Source organism: Tamandua tetradactyla, chromosome 10, assembly GCF_023851605.1.
Source record: "Tamandua tetradactyla isolate mTamTet1 chromosome 10, mTamTet1.pri, whole genome shotgun sequence".
Classification (NCBI taxonomy): domain Eukaryota; kingdom Metazoa; phylum Chordata; class Mammalia; order Pilosa; family Myrmecophagidae; genus Tamandua; species Tamandua tetradactyla.
In genome coordinates this window covers 16,910,415-16,930,830 of record NC_135336.1, presented here as the reverse complement: position 1 = coordinate 16,930,830, position 20,416 = coordinate 16,910,415, and the positions used below count along the sequence as shown (strand labels likewise).

The 20,416-nt window shown below is 37.7% G+C and overlaps 1 protein-coding gene across 1 annotated transcript in view; it reads left to right on the top strand.

The window, feature by feature from the left end:
• PIGX (phosphatidylinositol glycan anchor biosynthesis class X) overlaps positions 1–20,416 on the top strand; it is a gene marked incomplete at its 5' end in the record, with an annotated part of 99,811 nt that overhangs the window by 71,579 nt on the left and 7,816 nt on the right. Inside the window, 1 exon segment of the mRNA XM_077119332.1 lies at positions 18,121–18,334. Coding sequence (XP_076975447.1) covers positions 18,121–18,334 — 214 coding nt within the window.

Genomic DNA, 20,416 nt, shown 5'->3' with positions numbered 1-20,416 from the left:
GGAAAGACAGGGCTTTGCATACAGAATTGGGAGAGAAGTTATATGTGTGTATACATCCATACATATGTACACACATAATTTACATATATATGTATGTGTACATATATATTCACATGTATGCATTATAATTTATACATACGTGTGTGTATATATATGTGTGTGTATGCATTACCACTTAAACAGCTAACTTTTGCTATGTGTGCATTTTCACTTTTGGCATAGAATGCTTATTTTAAAATGGTTTATACCATATTATTATTACTATTATTATTTTTATTAATTAACGGAAAAAAAGAAATTAACCCAACATTTAGAGATCATACCATTCTACATATGCAATCAGTAATTCTTAACATCATCACATATGCCATATTATTTTTATTTATTTATTTATTTTGCATGGTCAGGCACTAAGAATTGAACCCGGATCTCCAGCATGGCAGGTGAGAACTCTGCCTGCTGAGCCACCAAGGCTTGCCCCCAATACTTTTTAATTATTAGTTCACCATGCTTTGAAGTGTATATGGGTATTACATTAAGCTATACAGAACTACAAGGGCTTATTCCTGTTCTGTTCTCCAGGAGTTTGGGTTGTTTAAATGAACTCCAGGCAGGTTGATTTAGATTGTATGTTACAGAAAATTTAGGTTCTAGACATAATAAACCTCTCTGCCTTTGGTCTTGTACAATAAGTGAAAGTCTAGATTACACAGACTTTTACCTTGTATTCTGATTTACTTTAATCTCATCCAAATTGGCTTCAGTTTTCTCTCTAATTGAGGCCTGATTTCTTTTTGTGTTTCTTTAACTGCTATTGTATATCGTTAACTTTCAGAGATGCAGTACTCCATTTCTGGATCTAGGTTTCAGAGTTACTCAGAGTTATACCTCTCTACTATTGACTCTTTGTCCAATATCAGAGTTTGAAGTAGTTCCTATGAGAACTTATTTATAATTGTAGGTTTAATTGGTGGGATTCATGGCACTATACATCCCCTTTCAATCATACTCACCTTCAATATGACAATGTTACTTATAACCCCACTAATTACTTATCACTTCTGTCCATTCCATTGTATTTAAGTTCAACCTCATTGGTAGCCTTCCCCCACTCCCACCCTCACCCTGTCTACCTGTGTACCTCTAGGTTTGCTATATTTTGCAGTGTAACCTGTGAGATTACCTTTAACCCAGTCATAATGGCAAAATCGTACAGTATCTGTCCTTTGCGTCTGACTTATTTCGCTCAGCATTATGTCCCCAAGGTTCATCCACGTTGTCATGTGCTTTGGGACCTCATTTTGTCAAAAAATTGCATAATATTTCATAGTGTGTATATACCACATTTTGTTTATCCACTCGTCTGTTGAGGGACACTTGGATCGTTTCATTTTTAACAATTGTGAAGAATGCTGCAAATATCTATTTGTGTCACTGTTTTTAGCTCTTCTGGGTAAATCTTGAGTATTGGTATTGCTGGGCAACTCAATATTTAGTTTTCCGAGAAGTTACCAAACTGTTTTCCACAGTGGCTGCACCATTATACATTCCCACCAACAGTGAATAAGTGTTCCAATTTATCCACAACTTCTCCAACATTATAGATTTCTGTTTAACAACAGCCATTCTTAAAGGTGTGAGGTGATATCTCATTGTCATCTTGATTTGCATTTCCCTTACAGCTAATGAAATAAGCATCTATCTCTTCATGTATTTTTTAGCCATTTGTATTTGCTCTTTGGAAAAGTATCTGTTTATAACTGGGTTGCTTGTTCTTTTGTTGTTGAGCCGTATAACTTTTTTACATATACAGGATAGCAAGCCTTTATCCAATATGTGATTTCCAATTATTTTCTTCCTTTGAGTTGGCTGCCTCTTCTCCTTTTTAACGAAGTCCTTTGGGGCACAGAAGCTCTTAATCTTTTTTTTATTAATTAAAAAAATTAACAAACAAAACATTAAGATATCATTCCATTCTACATATACATTCAGTAATTCTTAATATCATCACATAGTTGCATATTCATCATTTCTTAGAACGTTTGCATCGATTTAGAAAAAGAAATAAAAAGACAACAGAAAAAGAAATAAAACGATAACAGAGAAAAAGAGATTATACAGACCATACCCCTTACCCCTCGCTTTCATTTACCACTAGCATTTCAAACTAAATTTATTTTAACATTTGTTCCCCCTATTATTTATTTTTATTCCATATGTTCTACTCTTCTGTTGATATAGTAGATAAAAGGAGCATCAGACGCAAGCTTTTCACATTCACAGAGTCTCATTGTGAAAGCTATATCATTGTTCAATCATCATCAAGAAACATGGCTACTGGAACACAGCTCTACATTTTCAGGCAGTTCCCTCCAGCCTCTCCACTATGTCTTGAACAACAAGGTGATATCTACTTAATTTGTAAGAATAACCTCCAGGATAACCTCTGACTCTGGAATCTCTCAGCCATTGACACTTAATCTCATTTCACTCTTCCCACTTTGGTCGAGAAGATTCTCTCAATCCCTTGATGTTAATTCTCAGCTCATTCTAGGGTTTTTCTCAGTCCCTTGATGCTGAGTCTCAGCTCATTCCAGGATCTCTGTCGCACGTTGCCAGGAAGGTCCACACCCCTGGGACTCATGTCCCATGTAGAGAGGGGTACGGTGGTGAGACTGCTCGTCGTGTTGGCTGGAGAGAGAGGCCACATCTGAGCAACAAAAGAGGCTCTCTTGGGGGTGACTCTTAGGCCTAAATTTTAAGTAGACTTGACCTATCCTTTGTGGGGTTAAGTTTCATATGAACAAACCCCAAGACTGGGGGCTCAGCCTATAGCTTTGTTTGTCCACACTGCTTGTGAGAATATCAAGAATTCAACTTGGGATCCTGGAACGGCTGGCTGGCTGAGAGAAGCAGCTCAGGTGAGATCGCCGAGGCGCGCGGGCCTTACCGGGCGGGGTGGCAAGCGGCCGGAGTTACTCCCTTCCCCCTTCCCGGGCCGGCTGGGAGAATTGGAGAGGTGGTCCCCTGAAACCAAGGCGACTGGCGCCCACACCACGCGCAGCCCCCGGACCAACTGAGAGAATTGGATCGGAAACCCCCAGGCCGCGGAGAACGGTGACCCCGTGACTCCCGGGGAACGTGCACTCTCTCGGGCGGGCCGCTGCCGCTGGCGCCCTCCCGCCACGCGTGTTGCCCAGGGCCGACTAGGAAATTCGGACGGGCTCTTTCCCTGGCTGCGGCGACCAGCAACCCTCCCTGCGTTCGGACCCCGGGCCGGCTCAAGCCGCTTCGGCTAGCGAACCCCCAGGACGGCGAGAGTTTTCCAAAGTTTAAGGTCCCACAGCACCTTTTACTGGTGGGACCCGCAGACAAACGTGTGCCACGAGCGCCACCTACTGGGCAGGATAAGAAAAACAGAACCCAGAGATTTCACAGAAAAATATTACAACCTTGCTGGGTCCAACACCAAGAGAAATCTGAATAAATGCCCAGACGCCAGCAGCAGAAGATAACTGTCCACGCTCAAAAGATTGAGAATATGGCTCAGTCAAAGGAAAAAACCAATAGCTCAAATGAGACACAGGAGCTGAGACAACTAATGCTGAATATACGAACAGAAATGGAAAACCTCTTCAAAAATGAAATCGATAAATTGAGGGAGGACATGAAGAGGACATGGGCTGAACATAAAGAAGAAATAGAAAAACTGAAAAAACAAATAGCAGAACTTATGGAAGTGAAGGATAAAGTAGCAAACATAGAAAAAATAATGGATAGCTACAATGATAGATTTAAAGAGACAGAAGATAGAATTAGTGATTTGGAGGATGGAACATCTGAATTCCAAAAAGAAACAGAAACTATAGGGAAAAGAATGGAAAAATTTGAACAGGGTATCAGGGAACTCAAGGACAATATGAACCGCACAAATATACGTGTTGTGGGTGTCCCAGAAGGAGAAGAGAAGGGAAAAGGAGGAGAAAAACTAATGGAAGAAATTATCACTGAAAATTTCCCAACTCTTATGAAAGACCTAAAATTACAGATCCAAGAAGTGCAGCGCACCCCAAAGAGATTAGACCCAAATAGGCGTTCTCCAAGACACTTACTAGTTAGAATGTCAGAGGTCAAAGAGAAAGAGAAGATCTTGAAAGCAGCAAGAGAAAAACAATCCATTACATACAAGGGAAACCCAATAAGACTTTGTGTAGATTTCTCAGCAGAAACCATGGAAGCTAGAAGACAGTGGGATGATATATTTAAAATACTAAAAGAGAAAAACTGCCAACCAAGACTCCTATATCCAGCAAAATTATCCTTCAAAAATGAGGGAGAAATTAAAACATTCTCAGACAAAAAGTCACTGAAAGAATTTGTGACCAAGAGACCAGCTCTGCAAGAAATACTAAAGGGAGCACTAGAGTCAGATACAAAAAGACAGAAGAGAGAGATATGGAAAAGAGTGTAGAAAGAAGGAAAATCAGATATGATATATATAATACAAAAGGCAAAATGTTAGAGGAAAATATTATCCAAACAGTAATAACACTAAATGTCAATGGACTGAATTCCCCAATCAAAAGACATAGATTGGCAGAATGGATTAAAAAACAGGATCCTTCTATATGCTGTCTACAGGAAACACATCTTAGACCCAAAGATAAACATAGGTTGAAAGTGAAAGGTTGGGAAAAGATATTTCATGCAAATAACAACCAGAAAAGAGCAGGAGTGGCTATACTAATATCCAACAAATTAGACTTCAAATGTAAAACAGTTAAAAGAGACAAAGAAGGACACTATATACTAATAAAAGGAACAATTAAACAAGAAGACATAACAATCATAAATATTTACGCACCGAATCAGAATGCCCCAAAATACGTGAGGAATATACTGCAAACACTGAAAAGGGAAATAGACTCATATACCATAATAGTTGGAGACTTCAACTCACCACTCTCATCAAGGGACAGAACATCTAGACAGAGGATCAACAAAGAAATAGAGAATCTGAATATTACTATAAATGAACTAGACTTAGTAGACATTTATAGGACATTACATCCCACAACAGCAGGATACACCTTTTTCTCAAGTGCTCATGGATCATTCTCAAAGATAGACCATATGCTGGGTCACAAAGCAAGTCTTAACAAATTTAAAAAGATTGAAATCTTACACAACACTTTCTCGGACCATAAAGGAATGATGTTGGAAATCAATAATAGGCAGAGTGCCAGAAAATTCACAAATACGTGGAGGCTCAACAACACACTCCTAAACAACGACTGGGTCAAAGAAGAAATTGCAAGAGAAATTAGCAAATACCTCGAGGCGAATGAAAATGAAAACACAACATATCAAAACTTATGGGACGCAGCAAAGGCAGTGCTAAGAGGGAAATTTATTGCTCTAAATGCCTATATCAGAAAAGAAGAAAAGGCAAAAATTCAGGAATTAACTATCCATTTGGAAGAACTGGAGAAAGAACAGCAAGCTAACCCCAAAGCAAGCAAAAGGAAAGAAATAATAAAGATTAGAGCACAAATAAATGAAATTGAAAACATGAAAACAATAGAGAAAATCAATAAGGCCAGAAGTTGGTTCTATGAGAAAATCAATAAGATTGATGGGCCCTTAGCAAGATTGACAAAAAGAAGAAGAGAGAGGATGCAAATAAATAAGATCAGAAATGGAAGAGGAGACATAACTACTGACCTCACAGAAATAAAGGAGGTAATAACAGGATACTATGAACAACTTTACGCTAATAAATACAACAATTTAGAGGAAATGGACGGGTTCCTGGAAAGACATGAACAACCAATTTTGACTCAAGAAGACATAGATGACCTCAACAAACCAATCACAAGTAAAGAAATTGAATTAGTCATTCAAAAGCTTCCTAAAAAGAAAAGTCCAGGACCAGATGGCTTCACATGTGAATTCTACCAAACATTCCAGAAAGAATTAGTACCAATTCTCTTCAAACTCTTCAAAAAAATCGAAGTGGAGGGAAAACTACCTAATTCATTCTATGAAGCCAACATCACCCTCATACCAAAACCAGGCAAAGATATTACAAAAAAAGAAAACTACAGACCAATCTCTCTAATGAATACAGATGCAAAAATCCTCAATAAAATTCTAGCAAATCGTATCCAACAACACATTAAAAGAATTATACATCATGACCAAGTAGGATTCATCCCAGGTATGCAAGGATGGTTCAACATAAGAAAATCAATTAATGTAATACACCATATCAACAAATCAAAGCAGAAAAATCACATGATCATCTCAATTGATGCAGAGAAGGCATTTGACAAGATTCAACATCCTTTCCTGTTGAAAACACTTCAAAAGATAGGAATACAAGGGAACTTCCTTAAAATGATAGAGGGAATATATGATAAACCCACAGCTAATATCATCCTCAATGGGGAAAAATTGAAAACTTTCCCCCTAAGATCAGGAACAAGACAAGGATGTCCACTATCACCACTATTATTCAACATTGTGTTGGAGGTTCTAGCCAGAGCAATTAGACAAGAAAAAGAAATACAAGGCATCAAAATTGGAAAGGAAGAAGTAAAACTATCACTGTTTGCAGACGATATGATACTATACGTCGAAAACCCGGAAAAATCCACAACAAAACTACTAGATCTAATAAATGAGTACAGCAAAGTAGCAGGTTACAAGATCAACATTCAAAAATCTGTAGCATTTCTATACACTAGTAATGAACAAGCTGAGGGGGAAATCAAGAAACGAATCCCATTTACAATTGCAACTAAAAGAATAAAATACCTAGGAATAAATTTAACTAAAGAGACAAAAAACCTATATAAAGAAAACTATAAAAAACTGTTAAAAGAAATCACAGAAGACCTAAATAGATGGAAGGGCATACCGTGTTCATGGATTGGAAGACTCAATATAGTTAAGATGTCAATCCTACCTAAATTGATTTACAGATTCAATGCAATACCAATCAAAATCCCAACAACTTATTTTTCAGAAATAGAAAAACCAATAAGCAAATTTATCTGGAAGGGCAGGGTGCCCCGAATTGCTAAAAACATCTTGAGGAAAAAAAACGAAGCTGGAGGTCTCGCGCTGCCTGACTTTAAGGCATATTATGAAGCCACAGTGGTCAAAACAGCATGGTATTGGCATAAAGATAGATATATCGACCAATGGAATCGAATAGAGTGCTCATCTATGGACATTTGATCTTTGATAAGGCAGTCAAGCCAACTCACCTGGGACAGAGCAGTCTCTTCAATAAATGGTGCCTAGAGAACTGGATATCCATATGCAAAAGAATGAAAGAAGACCCATCTCTCACACCCTATACAAAAGTTAACTCAAAATGGATCAAAGATCTAAACATTAGGTCTAAGACCATAAAACAGTTAGAGGAAAATGTTGGGAGATATCTTATGGATCTTACAACTGGAGGCGGTTTTATGGACCTTAAACCTAAAGCAAGAGCACTGAAGAAGGAAATAAATAAATGGGAACTCCTCAAAATTAAACACTTTTGTGCATCAAAGAACTTCATCAAGAAAGTAGAAAGACAGCCTTCACAATGGGAGACAATATTTGGAAATGATATATCAGATAAAGGTCTAGTATCCAGAATTTATAAAGAGATTGTTCATCTCAACAACAAAAAGACAGCCAACCCAATTACAAAATGGGAAAAAGACTTGAACAGACACCTCTCAGAAGAGGAAATACGGATGGCCAAGAGGCACATGAAGAGATGCTCAATGTCCCTGGCCATTAGAGAAATGCAAATCAAAACCACAATGAGATATCATCTCACACCCACCAGAATGGCCATTATCAACAAAACAGAAAATGACAAGTGCTGGAGAGGATGCGGAGAAAGAGGCACACTTATCCACTGTTGGTGGGAATGTCAAATGGTGCAACCACTGTGGAAGGCAGTTTGGCGGTTCCTCAAAAAGCTGAATATAGAATTGCCATACGACCCAGCAATACCATTGCTAGGTATCTACTCAAAGGACTTAAGGGCAAAGACACAAACGGACATTTGCACACCAATGTTTATAGCAGCGTTATTTACAATTGCAAAGAGATGGAAACAGCCAAAATCTCCATCAACAAAAGAGTGGCTAAACAAACTGTGGTATATACATACGATGGAATATTATGCAGCTTTAAGACAAGATAAACTTATGAACCATGTAATAACATGGATGGACCTAGAGAATATTATGCTGAGTGAATCCAGCCAAAAACTAAAGGACAAATACTGTATGGTCCCACTGATGTGAACGGACATTCGAGAATAAACTTGAAATATGTCATTGGTAACAGAGTTCAGCAGGAGTTAGAAACAGGGTAAGACAATGGGTAATTGAAGCTGAAGGGATACAGACTGTGCAACAGGACTAGATACAAAAACTCAAAAATGGACAGCACAATAATACCTAATTGTAAAGTAATCATGTTAAAGCACTGAATGAAGCTGCATCTGAGCTATAGGTTTTTGTTTTGTTTTGTTTTGTTTTGTTTTGATTTTACTATTATTACTTTTATTTTTTTCTCTATATTAACATTCTATATCTTTTTCGGTTATGTTGCTAGTTCTTCTAAACCAATGCAAATGTACTGAGAAATGATGATCATGCATCTATGTGATGATGTTAAGAATTAATGATTGCATGTGTAGAATGGTATGATCTCTAAATGTTGGGTTAATTTCTTTTTTTCCGTTAATTAAAAAAAAAAAAAAAAAGAGAAGGGATAATTGGAGATGAAGGGATACAGACTGTACAACGGGACTGGATATAAAAACTCAGAAATGGACAGCACAATACTACCCAATTGTAATGCAATTATGTTAAAACACTGAATGAAGCTGCATGTGAGGTATAGGTTTTTTGTTTTTGTTTTTTTTGTTTTTTTTTCTTTCTATTATTGTTTTAATTCTTATTCTGTTGTCTTTTTATTTCTTTTTCTAAATTGATGCAAATGTACTAAGAAATGATGAATATGCAACTATGTGATGTTATTAAGAATTACTGATTGTACATGTAGATTGGAATGATTTCTAATTGTTTTGTTAATTCTTTTTTTAATTAATAAAAAAAAAAAGAAATAAAAAAAAAAAAAAAAGAATTTAACTTGGAAAAGTTGAATTTCTCCCCGCTCTCACCATTCCCCGAAGGGGCCTTGCAAATACTTTTCCACTCACTGATTCAGTCACTCTGGGATTCATCGGGGCATCACTCTGGACAAACTAACAAAATCTCACGTCCTACCTGAGATTCCAAGTACTTAAGACGCTCAATCAAACTATCTACATAAGTTGTATTAGGAAATGAAGCTCTTAATCTTAAGGAGTTCCTATTTATCTATTTTTTCTTTTACTCTGCTTGTGCTTTAGGTGTAAACTTTAAGAGTCTATCACCTATTATTAGTCTATCACTTGAAAATGCTTCTCTGTAGTTTCTTCTGGAAGGTTGATGGTACTGATTCTTACATTTAGGTATTTAATCCATTTTTGAATTAATTTTTGTATAAGATGTAAGATTTGGGTCCTTTTTTTCATTCTTTTGGCTATTAATATCCAATTCTCCCATGCCCATTTATTGAAAAAACTATTCGGTCCCTTTCAGTGGACTTGGGAGTCTTATCAAAGATCAGTTGACCATAGATTTAGTCATCTGTCTCTACACTCTTGATTTGATTCCATTGGTTGGTACTTCTTTCTTTGTGCCAGTACCATGCTGTTTTGACCACTATGGCTTTTTAGTAAGCTTTTAAAGTCAGGAAGTGTTAGTCCTTCTAGTTTGCTCTTTTTTTAGGCTCTCTTTAGCTATTCAGGGTATCTTTCCTTCTTTCCAAATAAATTTGATAACTAACTTTTCCAAGTCTTCACAGTAGGTTGTTGGGATTTTGATTGGTATTGCATTGAATCTGTAGATCAGTTTGGGTAGAATTGATGTCTTAAGGACATTCAACCTTTCTATTCATGACCATGGAATGTTTTGCATCTAACTATGTCATTTTTTATTACTTTTAGGAATGTTTTGTAATTTTCTATGTACAAGTCCTTGAAATTCTTGATTAGGTGTATTACTAGAGACTTAATTCTTTTGGTCACTATTTTGAATGGAATTTTTTCCTTAATTCTCTCTTCAGTTAGGTCATTACTTATATATGGAAATATTACTGATTTTTGCACATTAATCTTATATTCCATCACTTTGCTGACATTTTTTAGCTGAAATAGCTTTGTCATAGATTTCTCAGGATTTTCCAAATAGAGGATCATGTCATCTGCAAATAACGAAAGTTTTACTTCTTCCTTTCTGATTTGGATGCATTTGATTTCTTTTCCTTGCCTGATTGCTCTAGTGACACCTTTTAACACAGTGTTGAATTATAGTCGTGACAGAGGATATCCTTGTCTAGATTCCGATCTTAGGGGAGCAGTGTTTTCAGTCTCTCACCTTAGAGTATGCTGGCTATGGGTTTTACATATATGCCCTTTATGATATTGAGGAAGTTTCCTTCAATTCTTACTTTTTGAATTGTTTCTATCAGGAAAGGATGCTGAATTTTGTCAAATGTTTTTTCAGTGTCAGTCGAGATGATTATGTGATTTTTCCCTTTTAATTTGTTAATGAGCTGTATTATGTTGATTGATTTTTGCATGTTGAACTACCCTTGTGTTCCTGGTGTAAACCCCACTTTGTTGTAATGTATAATTCTTTCAGTGTGTCATTGGATTTGATTTGGTAGTATTTTTGAGAATTTTTGCATCTATTTCATTAAAGAGATTGGTCTGTAGTTTTCCTTTCTTGTCGTATCTTTACTTGTAGTATCTCATACTTTTGGTATTAGAGTGATACTAGCTTCATAAAATAAGTTAGTTTCTTTCACTCAAGAGTTTGAGCAGGATCACTGTTAGTTCTTTGGGGAACGTTTGATAAAATTCCCCTATAAAATCATATGGGACAAGTGTGGGAAGATTTTTACTGACTAATTGAATCTCTTAACTTATGATTGGTTTGTTGAGATTTTCTGTTTCTTCTTCAGTCAGTATAGGTCATTTGTGTGTTTCTAGGAATTTGTCCATGTCATCGAAGTTGTCTAGTTTGTTGGCATATAGTTGTTCATAGTATTATCTTAGGATTTTTAAAATTTCTTCAGGATCCATGGTAATGACACCCCTCTCATTTCTGGTTTTGTTTATTTGTGTCCTCTCTCTTTTTTTTCTGTGTTGTCCTAAGTAGCTGTGTATCAATTTATTGATTTTCTTAAAGAATCAACTTTTGGTTTCATTGATTCTTTTTATTGTCCTTTTGTTCTTCCATTCATTTTGCATTGGTTTTTTTTTTTTGGTTGTTGTTGTTCTCTAGTTTGTTTATTTCTGCTTTAATCTTTGTTATTTCTCTTCCTTTATTTGCTTTAGGGTTAGTGTGCTGTTCTTTCTCTAATTTCTTCAGGTGAGCAGTTAAGTCCTCAACTTTTGCTTGTTCTTGTTTTTTTTTATTTGAAAGCATACTATTTACTAATAAATAAAATTTTACACCCTTTCTTACAATCAATAATTTTTCTGGTGATTTAGCATACTCTTGTTTTTTTATTTCTATGTATTTATTTATTTATTATGTATTGTATGCTGTGATGGGGGTCACATTTCATTCATTTTCTGTGTCATTATCCACTTATCGCAGCACCATTTGTTAAATTCTTTTGCGGGGAGTGTGGGCAGGGGGAGTGCACAGGCCAGGAATCAAACCCAGTCTCCTGCATGGCAGATGAGAATTCTACCACTGAACTACTCTTGTACCCTCTGTTCTTGTTTTTTAATGTAGGCATTTAGGACCATAAATTTCCCTCTCAGCACTGCCTTTGACCCACCCCATGAGTTTTGATGTTGTATTCTCATTATCATTTGTCTACACATAGATACCAATTTTTCTAGCCATTTCTTTTTTGACCCACTGTTTATTTAAGAGTGGGCTGTTTTATATCCATATATTTGTGAAAGCTTTGATTCTTGGTAATTATTGATCTCCAGCTTTGTTCTGTTATGGTCAGAGAAAGTGCTTAAGTGCTTTGGATCATTTCAATTTTATTAAATTTATGAAGACTTATTTTATGTCCTAGCATATGAGCTATCCTGGAGAATGTTCCTTGCGCACTAGAGAAGAATGTATATCCTGGTGCTTTGGAGTGTGATGATCTATACATGTTTATTAGTCTAATTTGTTTCTCACATCGTTTAGGTTCTCTATTTCCTTGTTGTTCCTCTGTCTGGTTGTTCTGTCTATAGTGGAGAGTGGTGTATTGACGTTTCCCACTATTATTGTTAAAACATCTATAGCTTCCTTCAGTTTTTGCAGTGTTCGCCTCCTATACTTTGGAACTTCTTGATTGGGAGCATAAACATTTATGATTGTTATTTCCTCTAGGTGAATTGTCCCTTTTATTGATATGTAGTGTCCTTCCTTGCCTCTCATCTTTACATTTAAAGTCTTTGTTTAATTATTATTATTATGGAATTGATCTTTATTTTTATAACTTTTTATTGTGAAAAATAGAATATATACAAAAAAGCAATACATTTCAAATTAAATTTTAAGAAGTAGTTATACAACATATATTTTAAAGTTTGATATGGGTTACAGTTCCTCAATTTTTCATTTTTTCTTCTAGCTGCTCCAAGACCCCGGAGACCAAAAGAAATATCAATATACTGATTCAGCAGTCATATTCCTTTATAAAATCCCATCCTCTCTAGTATACTCTTCCTTCTCTTTTTTTCCCCATTTTTGGTGAAAAATAGCATGTATACCAAAAAAAAACAATAATTTTCAAAATACATTGCAACAGTTTTAGGATATATTTCAGAGTTTGGTATGGTTTACAATTCCACAATTTTAGGTTTTTATTCCTAGATGCTCTAAGGTACCAGAGACTAAAAGAAATATCAGTATACTGATTCAGCACTCATACTCATATGTTAAATCCAACCTTCTCTGTGTAACTCCACCATCATCTTTGATCTTCTCTCACTCTTAATGGGTATTTGGGCTATGGCCATTCTTTTTCATGTTGGAAAGGGCTTTCAATATATGGGATGGGGGATTGAACTAGCTGATGTTCTGGAAAGGCTGGACCCTCTGCATTTCAGGACTTACAGGGACCCATCTGGAGGTTGTAGTTTCTGGAAAGTCACCCTGGTGCATGGAACCTTTGTAGAATCTTATGTAATGCCCTGGGTATTCTTTAGGATTGGCAGGAATGGTTTTGGTTGGGGTTTGACAAGTTGTGATAGTAGCAATGTCTAACTGAAGCTTGCATAAAAGTGACCTCCAGTGTAGCCTCTCGACTCTATTGAACTCTCTCAGCCACTGATACCTTATTTGTTATACTTCTTTCCCCATTTTGGTCAGGGTGGCATTGTTGATCCCACAGTGCCAGGGCAGGACTCATCCCTGGGGGTCATCTGCACACTGCCAGGAAGATTTTCATGCCTGCCTGTCATGTCCCATGTAGAGGGGAGGGCAGTGGTTTTACTTGCAGAGTTGGGCTTAGAGGAAGAGAGAGAGGCCACATCTGAGCGAAAAAAGAGGTCCTCTGGAGGTGTCTTTTAGGCACAGCTATAGGTAAGCTAAGCTTTTCTACTACCATTTAAAGTTTTTTTAATCTGATATTAGTATAGCTACTTCTGCATTGTTTTTGTTATGCTTCCATAGGACATCTTTTTCCACCCTTTCACTTTCATTCTATTTGTGCCCTTGGGTCTAAGGTGTGTCTCTTGTAAACAGCATATAGATGTATATATATATAGTTGGGTTTTTTTAATTTATTTTTTATATTATTTTTTTTTACATGGGCAGGCACTGAGAATTGAACCCATGTCTCTGGCATGGCAGGTGAAAACTCTGCCTGCTGAGCCACCATGGCCTGCCCAGGATTATGTTTTTAATCTATTCTGCCAATCTATGTTTTTAATTGTGCGTTTAGTCTGTGTCCTGCTCTGCTAGCTGCCGGAATGCAATATACCAGAAATGGAATGGTTTTTTTAAAAAGGGGAATTTAAGAAATTGCTAGTTTATAGTTCTAAGGCCGAGAAAGCGTCCCAATTAAAGCAAGTGTATGAAAATGTCCAAATTAAGAAAGCAACAAGAGGTTACCTTCACTCAAGAAAGGCCAATGAAGTTCAAGGTTTCTCTCTCAACTGAAAAGGCTCATGGTGAACATGGCGATGTCTGCTAGTTTTCTCTCCAGGCTTCTTCTTTCATGAAGCTCCTCCAGGGGCATTTTCCTTCTTCATCCCCAGAGGTCTCTGGCTGCGTGGGCTATGGTAGTTCTCGTGGTTATCTCGTCATTCTCAAGCTTTTCCAAAAAGCTTCCTCTTTTGTTTTTCATGGGCAGGCACCAGGAAACAAACCCGGGTCTCCGGCATGGCAGGTGAGAACTCTGCCTACTGAGCCACCATGGCCTGCCCCGCTTCCTCCTTTACATTCTGAATTAATTGTTTCAGCTCCTGTATGTCATTTGAATTGTTGGTTTGTTCTTTTGACTGGGCCATATCTTCAATTTTCCTAGTGTGATTTGTTATTTTTTGCTGGCGTCTAGGCATTTAATTACCTTAATTAGTTTATTCTGGAGATTGCTTTAACTTCTTTTATCTAGGGTTTTCTTGCTGGATGAGTTTGTTGTCTATCTGTTCTTTGACATTCCGTTCAGCTTTATCTGGACCTGTAGCTTAAGTTTTGTTTAACAGAGGAGAATTTTTCAGTTCTTGTTTTCTTGTTTCTTGCCCTGCTTGTGTGGTGCCTTCCCCCTGCCCCCACACTTAAGAGGGTCTACTTAGATATTATATACCCCAGCCAGATTTTCCCAAACCAGACTGGCCTCCTATCAGGAGGAAAGAGTCACCTGTGTCGGTTTTCCCTGAGGGTGAGACCCAGCAGGTTGGAAGACTTTCCTGTGAAGTCTCTGGACTCTGTTTTTCTTATCCTGCCCTGTGTGTGGTGCTTGTCTGACTGCAGGTCCCACCAGCATAAGATGATGTGGCACCTTTAACTTTGGCAGACTCTCCCTGCTGGAGGCTTGGTGGAGACAGAGGAGAGGTTGTAGGCTGATTTTAATGGCTTCAAATTACCAAGCCCTGGTGTCTGAATTCCTTGATGGAGGGATTCCACCTGAGTTGGGCTTCACCCCTCCCCTGGGGAAGGCACAGGCTCCAGACAAGCCCCCAAAAGAGCTCACTTCTGCCTATGCCTGGGGCAGTTGCAGCCTGAAAAGTCCTGCCGCTGTATCCAGAGGCAGTCAAGCCTTTGTAGATACACAGCCACAAAAACCTCTGTTTCCTTTTTTTATTTTTTCCCCTTTTTCTGTCAGTCCTGCCCCCTTGGTGCCAGGGTAAAAACGAGCAACCTCCGCTTTGACCAGGTTCACCTAAGCTGGGGCCTATTTTTAGTAGTCAGAATTTGTTAATTAATTCCACAATTGGCGTTTGATTGTGCCCAGTCCCTGCTGCTGGTAAAGTCCTTTCCTTTCCCCTCTGGGAAGCAGCCTGTGAGGGAGGGGCACAGGCCGCCACAGCTTTGGGAACTCACAGTTCAGGGGGGTGCTTGCAGCCAGTCCAGCTGATCCAGACTGGGGTATGCTGTGTGTCTGGTCACTGACGTGGCCACAGGAGCTGTTCTGTACTGTTTCTGGTTATTTAGTAGTTGTTCTGGAGGACAAACTAAAATGCGCACATTGTTAAGCCGCCATCTTGACCCGGAAGAGCCCACTTCCTCTTTTAAAGGATTCCAGTTAAGTAATCAAGACCCACCTGGAATGGGTGGAGTCATATCTCCCTCTAATCTAAAGTTAATACCCACAATTGGGCAAGCCACAACTCCAAGGAGATAATCTAATCAAAAGATTCCAACCAATGTTGTTGAATAGGGCTTAAGAGAAACAGTTGTTCCCACAAGATTGGAGTTCTTTTCTAGGGCACATAATTCTTTCAAACCAGCACAGTCTGTTAATGTTCACACTTATCCCTGTAAAAGTAGTTCTTGAAACTACAATCTCATTTTTAAATTTTTATTTGTCAGATCTATGTCTTCTTTTTCCTGTCTCTCTTTTTTGTCTTTTAAATTACTCTTACTAGTACTCTTTCTTTCTGTGCCCTCCTCCAGACCTCTGTCTCCTGTTTCTTTTTTTTCAGCTGACAGGGCTCACTTTAATATTTCTTGTAGGGCAGATATCTTGTTGACTAGTTCTCTAAGTCTTTGAAGATTTTAATCTTTCCGTCAATTTTGAAGGACCACTTAGCTGGATAAAGAATTCTTGGCTGGAAGCCTTTCACAGTCAGGATCTTAAATATATTGTACCACTGCCTTCTTTCCTCCATTCTGCTTGTTGAGTAATCTGAACACAGTGTTAGGTGTTTTCCCTTGTGTGTAGTAGAAGGGCCATTCTCTTTCTTTTCAACATTTGACAGTTTGATTAGTATGTGTCTTGTAGTAGGTCTATATGGATTTACTCTGGGGTTTGTTTGGACCTCTTTGGTTTGCATATTCATATATTATATAAGGGTTGGGAAGTTTTCCCTGTTCTCTCTTTATCTAACCTTCCCAGCCCTTTTCTATACCTATGATTCTTATATTTGTTCACCTTTTGTTCTCTATCATTTCTCTAAGCTCAGTTCCATTTTTCTGTCTTACCTTTTGTTCCTTGGTGCGCTCTAATTCAGTTAATCTGTCCTCTAGTTCACTTACTGTTTCTTCTGCTTCTTTGGATCTGCTATCTTTTTTTTTCTAGTATATTTCTGATTTGGTCTCCTGTATCTTTCATTTCTATGAGACCTCCCAGTTTTCTATTTAATCTTTTGACTTCTTATGCTCTTCTAGTGTCTTTCTGATGTCCTTTATTTCTTTATAAATATCCTTGAGTAGTTGTTCCATATTCTGTGTCCCTCCCTGACTTGAGCGGCAGGCTTGGAAGATGTTATGTGTGGTGGTAGGGGTCTATGCCTAATACACAATGATGGGAGGCCTGGTTCTAACCCACGAGAAATGGGGAGCTGACCACAGTGCCTGGGGGAGCAGCTGATTACTGTCCAGCAGTTCCGTCATTCACTGCATCTGACGGGATGGCTATAGTGCCAAGCCACTCAGCTGCTCCTAGTGCTCAGGTGCGGCTTTTCACAGTGGATGGCTAGTTATGCCCCTGGGCTTCCCATGGGCGCTGCCGGGTACGGAGCCAGGTGGGAACATTTCCCCAGCGAGCAGCTGGGGCAGGCTGCTGCAGAGGAATGGTCAGTTCCCTCGGATCTGTACTTTCCTGCACATCGCCCAGCCTCCCATGGGGGTCATGGTTGCTCAGACCCACTGTGTTCTCCCCATCATGATCTCTCTGCCTCTATCCTCTCTATGAAATATTGGAGACCTCTTCCATCACTCATCCCTGCAGGACTGCAGTCCTCATCATTTTTGCCCCATCCCCTATCTTGTTGTATGGAGCAGGGGTGAATCCAGCCTACCCTACTCCACCATCTTCCTGGAAGTCCTCCATTTATTTTTTTACCCAATATAGATTGACCTTAAGATTTTCTTTGACTTCCTGTCCTCATTGTTGTGTTTTATTCTCTTTACCATCTTACTTGCTTCTCTGAAGGTTAGGAAATTACCAGAATGACAGTAATCATTTTAGCCCCAAACATGTTTGCCGTTTTCTTTTTTTGTCATAGTGTGATAGTCATACTTACTAAATATTGCTATATTTAGTCTTAGAATTTCTCTATTCTTGGTACCTATTTTCTCACCTAAACAGGTTAATTAAAGAAATTGCACATAGATAATTTTTATTATGGGGAAATTTGGCACCCCAGAGTATATGTTCCCCAGTTTTCTTTGAGTAACAAACTTTTATTAAGCAGAGATCTGTCCTCTGTTTTCTACTTAAAATTGGAGGTTGAAAAGGGAGAGAAAACTGTTTATAAGGGGAAAGTTAATACTTCCATTCATCTGTTCAGGATTCTTCTGGTTTTATTGTTATTTTGTAATGTTTTTCATTTCTTCTTCTGAATTAATGTTTGTTTTCTTTTGACAGGCAATGATGGTTTCAGAAAATTTTAATATAGAAGCACCTAACTATTTGTCCAAGGAGTCTGAAGTTCTCATATATGCCAGACAAGATTCACAGTGCATTGATTGTTTCCAAGCTTTTTTGCCCGTGCACTACCGCTATCATCAGCCATATAGTAAAGATGGGGAAACCTTTATTGTAGTCAACAATCCAGGTTTATTAATGTACTGTGACCAAGGTAAGGATTGCAAATATTTTCTGAAGGTTGAAAAGAAAATTAAAGGTATGGTGGCATGTCTCCAGTCAAGGACAGGGATGGCAAAAGCATGTATCTTTTTAAAATCTTTTTGGCTATAACATAAAATGGAAAAATTTCACAACCCAAATTTATATAGTTTAGTAAATTAGTATAAGGTAAATCCCTTGCGACTACCACCCAGGTCAAGAAATAGAACTTTGCTAGCCATCTTAGCAGCAACTGATGAGTCTGTCTCAATCACAGCCTCCCCGCTCCTTCCAAAAGTAAACCACCATCTTGACTTTTAATTACTTCCTTATTTCTTTATAATTTTATCATCCAAGTGGGAATTCTTACACATTATGCCTTGGTCACTTAAAAATTGATTACTGCCATTAAATCTCTTAATTTGCAGGTTCTCTCCATCCTTTTCTTTCCTTTAAAATTTATCTGTGGAAGAACAGGGGCCTATTTGACCTTGAGATTTTGTTGATTGCACTCATGCAATTTTACATGTTCCTCTTACAGCTTTATTTCCTGGCAACTGGCAGCTGGCTCCAGACATGTGATCAGATTGAGGTTCAATTCCTAGCAAGCCCATAGGTGTTGCTGTGTTCTTTATTAGGAGGTGTATAATGTCTTGTGGTGTCTCTTTTTGTGATGATGACAGCCGTTGATCCTCATCGCCCATATCACTTCATTCAGTAGGGGTTGCAAAATAGTGGTACTTGAATTCTATCTTCATATATTTACTTCTTATGCTTCCCTCATCTATTGTTCGGTACTGTTGTTCGTATGCAAAACAGCATAAGTGCTTGATTCTTTCCTTTTATTAATTTATTTTTAAGCAGTTTTATTGAGATATATTCACACACCATAGTTCATCCAAAGTGTATAATCTGGGACTCAAATTGTAACTGTGAATATACTTCACACCACAGTTTTAGAACATTTTCATTACTCCACAAAGAAAAACCCCATACCTCTTATATGCCCCTATTGACATTTAGCGTTGACCTTTGTTATAAAAAATGAAAGAGTATTAAAATATTACTATTTACTATGGTCCATAGTTTGCATTAGGTATATTTTTTCCATATACCACCCTATTGTTAACTCATTGTAATAGTGTTGTGTATTTGTTCTAGTTCATGTAAGAACATTTCTATATTTGTACCATTAACCACAATCATCATCCACAACAGGGTGGATGTTATACAGTTCCATGTTTTATCCTCTAGCTTTCCTTCTAGTGACATGCATGACCCTAAACTTCCCCTTCAAACCACATTCACACACATAATTCAGTGCTATTAATTAAACTCAAAGTCATGTGCTATAGTCGCCTCTACCATTTCCAAACATTTACAATCTACCTTTTTAAAAATTCTGCACAAAGTTAGCATCAGCTCTCTAGTCTCTGCCCTCATTCTCTCTCCTGGTAACCTGTATTCTAGATTTCAACCTAGTAAATTTGCTTTTTATAATTAGATCATATTAGTGAGATCATATAATGTTTGTCCTTTTGTGTCTGGCCTATTTCATTGAACATTATGTCCTCAAGGTTCATCCATGTTGTCACATGCATCAATACTTAATTCCTTCTTACAGCTGAATAATATTCCATTTTATGTATATATCACATTACATTTATTCATTTGTTGATGTACACTTAAATTGCTTCCATCTTTTGGTAATTGGAATGATGTCATTGTGAAAATCGGTGTGCAGTATTGCTTTATTTTTAACATGGACTGGTTTTCCATCATCCTCAGAAGGGAACTCCTTAGTTTTTTTGAAAATATTATAGTTTTTGAATTAAATATATTTGAATTTCCATCAGTTGCATTTTTTTTTTCATGGGCAGGCACTAGGAATCGAACCTGGGTCTCTCCGGCATCACAGGCAAGAACTCTGCCTGCTGAGCCACCATGGCCCACTGATCCATCAGTTGCATTTCTTTTCATTATTGATTATTGAAATTCAAATAGTCCTTTCTTTGAATAGTAGAAGCCTCTTTTAAATTGGCTCTTGAGGCTTTTAATATGACCCTAGTGGGTTTATGATAACTTACTTAATGAT